Here is a 12126-nt window from a genome sequence, read left to right on the forward strand (position 1 = left end):
TTTGTTAAGAGGTGAAGTTGAGATTTCAACTTAAATCAATTTTCCACAAAATCCATGTTCTTTTCATGACATCATGCCACTCTTACTGATATTCTCGACTTTTCACAGATATTACCATAGTTGATATTTGAGCTGATAGACACTATGTGCTCAGGAAAAGGTGACAGCAGACACTCGATTTTATTAAGAATCATAATGACAGTCATAAAGGACTTTAACAAATTAACTTTCATATACTAAAATTTGTGCACTGAACAAAATGTATTTTCTTCAAGCATGACACACTCAAGATTTAAACCCAGTACAAGTCTAAGACCAATTTTCTTCAAGGAGATCAAAGTTAAAGAAACCTTGTAGATCCATTCTCAGCCCATAAACTAAACTCTTCCAAGATTTACGTTTGACTCATTCTTTCACTCTTATGTTTTTTTAAAAATGTACAAAATCAAAATAGTAAAAGTTAGTTCAGTGATGGGTTCTACACAGTCCAAGCCCATCTGCAATACAGAGAATAATCACTTGAGCCAAGGAGTTTAAGACTGTAGTGCACTATGATCATGCCTGTGAATAGCCACTGCACTCCAGCCCGGGAAACATAATGAGATCCTGTTTTGTTTCATCTTAAAAAAAAAAAAAAAATGCAATGTGGCCAAGGAAAATCAGTGAGAAATAAAAGTACTCTCATCACCTTATCTCCTAAGTGTTCTCAATAGGTGGTTATTTTCTTGTTCTACAACTTTCTCATCTTATGAGATCTTCACCCTCCTTGAAGTCTATGCTTCCGTATAAAGTGGAGTAGCAGGGATTTTATTCAGTATAAGATGCTAAAGGAAAAGCACATAAAGGAAGGCATGTTGGAAGAAAAGGAAGCTTACAAGGAGAATCAAAAGTATAGCATGGGGATAAAAGAAACTTGTTTGGATCACTGCCACTCCAGATCCTCCCACCGGACCTTAGCTTTCTATGATCACGTTAATGAGATTATTTGCAATTTGAAATCAGGTATTTGAAAATTTGATCATAAAGAAAAGAGATATAGTCAGAAAGGCATTCCATATAATCTTTTCTTTATTATACCCTATTGTTAAAATGCCTCCATTAGAAAAAAAAACTCTCAGCTATATAAAATTATTATACTTTGGTTATATCACTCATCTCTTCTTCCCTTAAAATATATCAGACCTCTGAAAGTCTTGATATGTGTCTGGAGACCTTGAACAATCCTTTCATGGGTTCCCATATCCATGAAAACGTTTGATAGTTTCCATTTAGAGATGAGAGCCATTGTCAAATTCAACTTTCTAATTTCTAAAGATGAACACAATTTCTACTGATTGAACAAAGTCATTCTTTTCCTTTATTTACTTTTCCTTTAGTCTCATTGTCAGAACTGAAAGTAAACTACTTTTCACTAGACACTAACTTTTTATCACATTGCTCGAGTTTTATTATATCACAAAGTTGCTTTAGGATGTAATTCTAGGAATCACATAGACTCACTCACTACCTATGTAATTTGCTCTTTCAGTCATCCCTTGGCATATGTGGGGGATTAGTTCCAGGATCCCCACATATACCAAAATCTGTGAGTATTCAAGTGCCCCAGTGGGCCCCATGGAATTGGCCTCCAGGAAAAGTCGGTCCTTAGTATATGTGGGTTTCATATCCTGCAAATTCACATTTGGTTGAAAACTATCTGCATGTAACTGGACCTGCGCAGTTCAAAGCCCCATGGAATTGGTCACCAGGAAAAGTCGGTCCTTAGTATATGCGGGTTTCATATCCTGCAAATTCACATTTGGTTGAAAACTATATGCATGTAACTGGACCTGCGCAGTTCAAATCTTTGCTGTTAAAGAGTCAACTGTATATACTTGTTTTGCTATTAATTACAACATGTCACAGACTTTCACGATCCCACTTCAACAGTCACATTGCAATGGTAAAGCATATTGCATGCTAAGGGCTGACTGCCATTTTTTTTTGGCATGAAGACAAACGTCTCATTCCTTTCTTCAAATTTTCCTTGATGGTGTCCAGGGGAACAATGTCATGACACCATGACTGAAGCCTTAAAAGCTTTGTGAAATGATAGGAGACAAAAACACTACATAACAACAGTCATTAATATCTGTGAAACTTAATTCTTCAAACTACTTTCTTATGTATTAAGTCATAATGTTCAGCACAATATTCTGAGATGAGTAGAATATTTCCATCATGTTTTCCTGGGGTATAAAACAGTAAGGTGAATTATTTTATGAGGCTGTGAAGGATAAGAGCAGAGGGAGGAAAGAAGACGACTGACATTTTTACAGCTCCTGTTATGGAACAGACTTCATGTTAGGTGCTTATAATCAATGAGCAAATTGCTTACAAATTCTGTTCTTTAGCTTCCTCTTATGAATAGAACCTACCTTGTAGAATAGTGGAGACTGTAGCAAAGAACATAACAGAAACTTGGCACAATGTCAGGCCCATGAAAAGATTGCAATGAAAGCTAGCTCTAGCTATTATTATTATTCATTTTAATTTTCTTTAAAATTTACAATAATCTGAGATAGGTAATTTATCTTATTTATCTGTTGAAATTCCAAGATTCAGTGAAGATTAATAAAAAGTACTAAGTAATGTTTTGTTGAATAAAATGTGTTCCACCTCAAACTAAAATTCCACCCAACAATCATAGCCAAATTGCCACAAACATTTTGCCAATAGCAAATAGCAGTAAATAGCCTTCCTCTCTCCAGAGGATCAGGGAGGCAGCCAAAGGTCAACCAAAGGACTGAAGGTAACATGTCCCTACTGACGAGCAAACATACAACCTCAACATCAAACATCCATTTATTAAGCACCCTTGTGAGCACTGAAATAATAGATCAAAGGGTAAATCTCTGTCCTAGATGTCATCTCACATGCTCAGCATCTGTATGCTCAGCAAATCCCTTCCATCTTTACGTCTCTGAATTCTTTTTAACATATATATATATATGTGTGTGTGTGTGTATATATACACAATACAATATTACCATTTGGTTCTATCCATAATATTGATGCCATTAATATTAATTACCATTATTTAATATTTATAGTAATAGTTACCAATTTGCTGAATGCCTATGTACCAAGTGCTAAGCACTTCACCTGCATTTTCTCATGCTGTCCTTCCATCTAAACTAAGAGTAGGGCTTAAGCCCTATTTTATGAGTAGGGTTTACACCTAGGCTGAGAGAATAGTATGTCAAAATCACAAAGGGAGAGAAACGCTTAACCACAATTGAAATTCACATCCATATAGCTCCAAAGCCCATGACCTTTTCAGTAAGAAATTATAATTATTTTTCTCTCCAGAATTACTTAGGCAATTTTAAAATCAGTTTTATGATAAACACAATGCTTAGCATGATAGACATGAAAAAACACTGACCAGGAGTTAGAGGACCTACAATCCACATTCAGCTTTGCACTGAGTCCATAAATAAAGCATTTAACTATATGAAATTCATCCATCAAACAGGGTAAATGGACTAGAACAGTCCACAGTTCTACAGGCTCCTCTCCCTCCAGGCTGAGCATTGCCCAGAAGAAAGTATACACAACTATGCCTAGGACTAGGGCTATGACGACTGCTACTATTATTGGCCTCAGTGGTGTGCAAGGTAAAGTAGTTCCTCAATATTCACTACTTCCTCTTCTGGGAGTCAGTTCCCTGAATTCATACTCTTGATGCCAAGATCTAAAAAATCAAAATAAAATATTGACGCTACTCCTCAGAGGTGATAATTTATCTGATTTTCTTCTTTGAGGTAATGGAGGGAATAAAGGGTTGTGTAAGAGCATGTTTAAAATAGTTGTAGGGTGGGGCTAAGAATAAAGCTCGACAAACCTCTAAGGAGGAACATTACAACACCTTCCTAAAAAGGCCTGGGAAGGACCCTTGTGCTATGTCATTCTGGAATGCTAGTGCTCGGCTGGGCTTCCACAATTAAGAAGAAAAAAAAACTACATTAACTTCAAATTAATTTCTCAAAATGCATGCTTAGCTTCCAGAGGAAGACTGACAAAGTTCGTAGTTGTACCAAGTTGAATTTAACTCACAATGTGACTATATTTGGACACAATCTTTAAAGGGGTAATTAAGGTTAAATGAGGTCATTGGGATGTGCCCTAATCCAATATGACTGGTGCCCTTATAAGAAGAGATTAAGACAGACACACAGAAGGAAGGCCATGCAAAGACACTGAAAGAAGAGAGCCCTCTATAAGTCAAGGAGAGAGGCCCTCAAAAGAAACCAACCCTGCTGACACCTTCATCTTGGACTTCTAGCTTCTAGAACTATGAAGAAATTTCTTTCCTTTAAACCACCCAGTCTGTGGTACTTTGTTATGGCAGCCCTAGCAAACTAACAGAGTAGGTATTAGTTATACAAGTCCACCTCATATATAAGAATAATGCATATATGCTTGCATTTACTTCTGATCAAATACTTCTTAACAGATACAAAAAACACACTAACATGCAAACAGCAAACAGAGGGAAACACAAACAGTATATTCAGCGCCACCATGGCAAAATGTATAAGGACCTTAGACAAGAGTAGAGAATTGCAGGTTCTAACACTACCTGTTTCAGAACCTCACCTGGAAAGCAGAGTGATTGAGAGCATGGTCTTCAGTTTCAGACAGGTGTGGGCTCAACCTGGGCTTCTCTACTAGTCAGCTACATAACCTAACTACTCAGAAAGTTACCGAACCACTCAGAATCTCAGTTTCTCAATTCTGTAAAAAGCAAATAGTTCCCAATCTAAGCTTCTCAATTCTGTAAAAATCAATAATTCCTATCTTCTACAGTTGTTACAAGGATTCAATTAAATATAAGGATTAAATGAGATTATAAAAGTAAGGGGCCAAGAACTGTGTCTGACACATCATATATAATCAATAAATGGTAACAGTTGCTATTAGGTTGAGCCATATAAAATGGCTGATATTTGACTGTTTTTGATCTACCAATCTATATTATTCAACCTAATATTAATGTTGCAAAGAGACAACAGAGCACAATGGCTCAGAATACAAATTTGGTCAACAGATAAATGGATAAAGAAAACATGGTATATATACATAACAGGATACTACTCAGCTTTACAAAAAAGAAGGAAATCCTGTCATTTGTGACAACATGAAAGGAGACCTGAAGGACATCACGTTAAGTAAAATAAGCCAGGCACAGAAAGACAAATACCACATAATGTTACTTACATGTGTAATCTAAGAAAGAATGTAACTGAATTTACAGAAGTAGAGAGTAGAATGGTAGTTACCAGGAGCTGGTGGGGGTGGGAGGGGGTTGGGTAGCTGTTATTCAAAGGATACAAAATTTCAGATAGACAGGAAGAATAAGTTCAAGAGATCTATTGTACAACATGGTGACTATAGTTTATAACAATATATTCTTGAAAATTGCTAAGACAGTAGATTTTCTGCTTTTATCACAAAAAAAGGATAAGCATGTAAGGTAATATACATGGTAATTATCTTACTTAGCCATTTCACAATATACACATATTTCAAAATATAATGTGGTACACAATAAGTACAATTGGCATTTGTCAATTAAAATTTTATAAAACAAGAATACAAGTTCTGGAACCAGGATCTTTGGGCTTGAGTCCTGCTTCTGTCCCTCACTAGCAAGTTATAGAACCCCTCTAACTCAATTTCTCAGCTACAAAACAAAAACTTGAAAACATGCCCTCCATACTATGGAGGAGAGAATTAAATAAATTAATAAGTGCAAAGCTCTTAGACTAACGTCTAGTATTAGCCAGTTATCACTGAGCACAATCTGTTATTGATATTATTCATATCATTTATTAAAAAATAAAGATTTGACTATATTTGAGATTCATTCTAACTTCCAATTCTATGCCGTTTGGGATGATATTGATAAAGGAGAATTATGTAGTTAGCATTTAGCTATATATCACAATGAGGTTAAATATTGAGTCTTAGAATTCTGAAAAGTATTGTGAAATCAGAAAAAAAATAAATAAAAATTCTCATAATTCCTTCACTATTTATCGGCAAATAAAACTAAAAATATATTTTATTTTGAGAGTAAATCAATCATTTTCCCTAGCTTCTTAAATTGCTAGACATTTTAAAGTATCATTTCACCTAAAATTTAAAGCTAGTAGTCCATACAGTGTGGGGTTTAAAATGTTCTTGCATGTGTTTATACAGCTGTTCATTATAGTGGGTAATATTGGACTAAGGAGAACAATAGATTAAATAGTGACCAAGTCACTAATTCAGTAGGTGATAGTGAACAAATCACCTCAATCTCATTTTTCCATTTTGGAAAATGAAAAGTTAAGTAAAGATATCAAAGTTTCCTTCCAAGTCTAAAATTCTATGAATCAGTGTCTACTGTAAATAGATAAAGAATATAATTTCATCAAAGAAATATAACCCATTTCACCTGCCAATAAACAAGAAGAAAATTGTGTTTAAATAGCAGAATGTTAAGAATAAAAACAAGCAAAATAACACTCATCTAAAAATGTCCCCTGAATTGTTATCATAACATGTGCCTGAGCAACTCTAGCTAGTGATTTTACAGTCTGTATAATTAGGTTTTAATGAACAAATCTCTTCTGAAAGTAACAGGGATCATATATTCATTCTCAGCAGAATTAAAGCTGCCCAGGCCAGCTGTGAAACTAACATTGACTTAAAATCCTAGGTCCATTTGTCCAGAGACTCCAGTCTCTGACCTTAAGAAATTCACATGACATCAGATTTCTGTCTCTGTAAAATGTTATGATATAACTTCTAGGACTCTTGAGAGGGTAAATTAGTTAATGTTTCTAATGGATAATGATTGACTAAAGAAAGATAATCCCAGTGTTTCACAAGAAAGAATCTGAATGCTCAAGAGCATATATATTTCAATAAAAGTTAAAAAAAAAAAAAGCTTCACGATCACGCAGCAGATCTAAAACAATATTTGTGAATAAAAGCAAAATAAAAATTAAAATCTCATCATGACACCATGTGAATAACTAGTTTGAAATTGAATAGTTTGGAGGGAAAAATATATATAACTAAGACGCATTGAATATATATATATATAACTAAGACACATTGAATCTGATATCATAAAATCTCTTTTCAAGTTAAAATGTTTATGGGAATTACACGATATTCTTTAATTATTAAAATGTAAAAAACACAACTCAAAACAGGTAAATATAAATTCAAGAGCTCCTGTAAATGGTGTTTTGAGTTAAACTGCCCCAATATTTCCAAAAAAAAAAAAGAAAACTACATTTCTGAGAGTTGAACACAACCTGTTACTAATTTCTATAAAGTTCAAGCAACTACATTTTCCATTCTTGAAAATAAATAAATGAAAATGGATTTATTCTTAAGCAATCAATGAAGTGCCTTATTTAAAATGTTGCCATGGGGGAGTGGAGCAGGCTATTGTTTGGTTTGTTGGTTTGCTTGTTTCGGTGTTCATTTTGGCTTCTCTCAATAGATTCTTTTTCCTCTTAGCTAATTTTAAGATTCCAAAACTCATGACATGTCACAATTAAACATCTCCTAGGAAGCGCGCAGTCTGATTAGCACATTAACTCAGGCATAAACCAGCCATGACCACGTTGCCTCCAGTCTGGATCAGACCAGTCTGGGGAAGGATAATCATGATGAGAACCCCCAATAAAACATATTAATCCCAATGTTATTTTATCTTCTAGCAATTAAGATCTTATTTTTTCTGTCAATTCGTATGTATTTTTTTACTCTTTAATTTTATTCTGAGAATAGTAACCAAGAAATAAAAGTGGATACTCTAGTTCTGAGAAGTAAATGCTTTCACCTTCATTCTCAAAGGTTCCCACCTTCAGAAAACTCAGAAGATAAGACAGAAGTCAGGGAGATTTTTATAGTTCTATACCAATTTTATTTATTTATTTATTTATTTTAGAGGGAGGGTCTAGCTGTGTCAACCAGGCTGGAGTGCAGTGGCCCAATCATAGCTCACTGCTGCCTCCAAACTCCTGGGCTCAAGCAATCCTCCTGCCTCAGCCTTCCAAGTAGCTGCAATTACATGCATGTGCCACCACGCCCAGCTAATATATATGTGTGTGTGTGTGTGTGTGCATATATACATATATACACATACATATATATGTGCGTATATACATATATACACATACTATATATGTGTATATATACATATATATGTGTATACTATATATATAGTTTTTTTATTTTTGTAAAGATGGGGTCTCACTTTGTTGCTCTGGCTAGTCTCAAACTCCTGGCTTCAAGCAATGCTCCCACCTTGGCCTCCCAAACCAATAATTTTTGTAGTTCCACAACTTCCCATCCTTTGACAATTCCTGCTTAGTAGAGGAAGAGCAAGAGGACTACCGATGTCCTGATGCCTCTTTTGCTGCCTGGTTAGTTGGCTACATATTATTAAATAAATGTCACTGGTTTCTTTTTCCTTTTATTAATGTGCTACTAGAAAACTTTAAATTATATATATGACTTGCTTTATATTTCTGTTGGGCAGCACTGGTAAAAATTAATACTAACCAGTGGTATAAGTGTCTGACATGGACCAGTGAAGTCGTTTAGAAAAGCTACGTAGTGTGACGAAAAAGCAGAGGCCAGACAGGGCTGTACTCAAATCCTAGCTCTCACACTGACCATTAAAATGTATTTGAGCGAGTCATACAGCTTCCTCAGCCCATATTTCCCTGTGTGTAAAACAGAGAGAACAGTTTCCTAGCTTAAACAAAACATTTGTAAAATTCCTGGCATATCACAGATATAAGTAAACATTTGAATAAAAAGTCATTCTTCAATAGAAAATAGAGATTTTCAAGCAATTACTAAGAATTAACTGCTTCTCATTGTCTGTGTCTTCCAATAAATGGACCATATTCTGTGGGTCCTTCCTGCCTATAATACTAGTACAACTTTGTTATTACCTTACATTTCACAGACGAATGACAGCAACTTTATACTCAATGCTATTATCAAAATGTTCACAATGAAAGTATTGTTTCTATTTGCGTTTTAAATGGTACAATGAAATACATTTCCAGAAATAACATCATGATTTTTACAAACCTAAAATCTACCTAAAAGAGACTTATAATATACCTAGACTCTCTTCAGGAATCCCACATGCCTATACCACTGGGACCAAGTGTTTGCTAAGTTCTAAGATGCATCACTCTAAGATGCTAAGTTAATAACATACAGTTCCTAAAAATGTAAAACATCAGAACCAGCAATATTTATTTTAAAATTAATTCTATCTCTTTGTTATACTACATTTCTTTGCAATTTGAAAAGTGCCTGCAAATTGTTACTCTATGAAATAATGCAACAGTCATTATAAGATTAGAAAAGATAAGCCTAGGACATAAAATTAAACACTACTTCATAAATAGTAAAACTGTAGAAGGAGTTTCTTTTCCAATAAAAAGTAATATACAGACTGAAAACACCTATTCCAAAATAGCTTAGATAAACTAATGACTGGAAAATTCATAACAGGTAATTACTGAGAAGTTTATAAGTCATATTTTATCTCTCAGCATGTAGAAAGACCATTCCTGTCCACAATGACTCTTGGTAAAATGAAGAATACTTACTAGATAGCTCAAATATCAACTCACTATAATTATTCTTGTGTGTTCTTGAAAACTAATTTATAACAACCTCTCCTTTCTTGAATCTGTTTCTTATCCTTTTTGCTCTTAGTCTTCCATTTGGTCCTTTTATCATTTTTTTCTTCATTCCCTTGATCAATACTTATTGAGCCCTATGTGTCAGCAGTCCTTGAAGCTCATTAGCCTGTCTATTACTCAAGCAGAAGCAGTAAAGTGGGATGGAAGTAGAGAGGTGAAATATAGTTTAAATGTTTTCCAAATTTGTTGGTTTATGTTTCTGTGCATATGTGATCTTAATCATATCTGACTTATCACCAAATTAAATTTGAAATTCAGTTATACAGTATCCAAGTTCATAAAAATTAATGAGTTGGTTTCCAAATAATTATTTTTTTAAAAAAATAAGATGTTATTTTAGCTTATACTATGTCACAAAGCTAAAATCCAAAGTTCAGTTATGGCTTTCTAGGTTATTGCAATAAATTTCCAATTCTTAGATTTTTATATTAATACAAATACCTCGTGATCCAGAGCAAATTTTACGATTCTATATCTAAAGAGTTTTCTCCAAGTTGTTCATCAAGTTATGTAATAGATGAGATAAAGCTTCCACTGAAAAATGTCCTATTCATTAACTTACACCTAATGGGGAAATACTAGAAAACAAAACCAAAAAGTTATCAGACCTCATGTGTTTATTAGAAGAAACCTTTTCTTGTTTATTGAATTATAATTATTTATTTGTTGTTTTTCCATTATATTGTAAGCAACTTGAGTGGCAAGGTGAGGTCTTACTCTCTGGGTGCCCATCTGAAATGTATAGGTTTCAAGACAGTTCCTGGATTGGATGGATGAAAGAAATAAATGTTCAAATTGAAGAGTTACCAATAAAATGGGTTTAGCTTTACAGACTATTTTTTTCAACCCATTGGCTTAAAACCTAGAAGTTAAACTTTATAAAGTGTGTGATCAACAGATTATGATATTACTTTGTTGTATAAAAAATTAATTAATTAATTCAACTGCAACTTGTTGCAGGCTTAATATGTGCCAATCACTAGTCTGGGTACTGAGAATTACAGATAAATAAGATCCATCCATGTAAAACATAGAAGGGAGAGCTGATTCCACTGAATTTGTCTGAGCTCATCTTAAGTAGTCATTAAACCATGAAAAAAAATAAAAAAGCAAAATGTGTTTTTTTCTGCACCCCCTCCACCCACCAAAATGCAAAATCTATTTTTTCAGGTTCCCTAAGTTTTTGCAGGGTTTTACACTTTTTGCTTGTTGCTTAGAAAATGCAATCTTGGCTGGGCATGGTGGCTCACGCCTGTAATCTCAGCACTGTGGGAGGCTGAGGCAGGAGGATCACTTGAGGTCAGCAGTTCTAGACCAGCCTGACGAACATGGTGAAACCTCATGTCTACTAAAAATACAAAAATTAGCCAGGTGTGCTGGTGCGTGCCTGTAGTCCCAGCTACTCAGAAGGCTGAGGCAGGAGAATTGCTTGAACCAGGCAATCGGAGGTTGCAGTGAGCCGAGCCGAGATCACTCCACTGCACCCCAGCCTGGGCATCGCAGCAAGATTCTGTATCAAAAAAAAAAAAAAAAAAGAAAGAGAAAGAAAGAAAAAGAAAACGCAATCTCCTTGTGCAAAGTAATATGCCTTCAGTGACACTATCTTCTGTTAAGCAGTCAAATAAGAAGGAGATGGAACAGAAGAATGAAATCAGAAACATCATAGAAAAGAAAGAAAAATATTAACATAAAATAAATCAGAAAAAATTTTGCCCAGTATCTTTCTCATGTTATAGTAGAATACTGGAATATCATCGGCCACTAACCCAAAGCAAGCACTGAGAACTGCCCAGAAATGAATAACCCCATTATACCCATACTTTGTGAGAGTTGTCAGTAAAAACAAACAGTGCAGAAATCCTCTGGATAAGCTCATGAACAGGCTAAAAGCACTGATAAGTATAAACTAAAAGCATGTTATTGGTTGATCCTCCTAGTGAATCAGATCCTTCAGGGTACTTAGCAGCTGGCAGTAAGTAGCAATTTTTTTGAGGCACCAATAATCTGGTCTGGCAGGTTCATTCGTTTCACTTCAGCAGATATTACCTTTGGTTCTTGAGAGAGTCAATCTTTTTAACTTGTACAAGTGTAAATGATAAATCAGGAAAATGTGACCACTTTAGAGAACAACAAATGTTTTCAAAGTGAAGAGTGCACATTTCTTTAATGAATGGAACTGACTAAACCTGTAGCAATGTCTGCCAGTGTTAAACCCATTCCACCAGATTATCCAAGTTCAACTTACTTACCCCCAACATCTGGTGGAGGTAGTGATACTCTGGCCCTTGGTTATACAGCAAGAAGGTTTTCCAGAAAAGCAGGACATTCATGGAGAGCCAGATGAACT

The 12126-nt window shown here is 34.8% G+C and overlaps 1 protein-coding gene across 9 annotated transcripts in view; it reads right to left on the reverse strand.

Moving 5' to 3' along the window:
- The window catches only part of NOX4 (NADPH oxidase 4), a 168500-nt gene that overhangs the window by 155228 nt on the left and 1146 nt on the right, over positions 1-12126 (reverse strand). For 8 of the 9 annotated variants that reach the window (XM_063671315.1, XM_054439383.2, XM_054439384.2 and 5 more), the window contains one exon: positions 12029-12124. The exons of the other annotated variant lie outside the window; for it this stretch is intronic. In XM_063671315.1, coding sequence (XP_063527385.1) covers positions 12029-12124 — 96 coding nt within the window. Of the gene's footprint in view, positions 1-12028; positions 12125-12126 lie in introns of those variants that run through there. 9 annotated transcript variants of the gene reach the window in all.

The sequence above is a fragment of the Pongo pygmaeus genome, chromosome 9 (genome assembly GCF_028885625.2).
Source record: "Pongo pygmaeus isolate AG05252 chromosome 9, NHGRI_mPonPyg2-v2.0_pri, whole genome shotgun sequence".
NCBI lineage: Eukaryota > Metazoa > Chordata > Mammalia > Primates > Hominidae > Pongo > Pongo pygmaeus.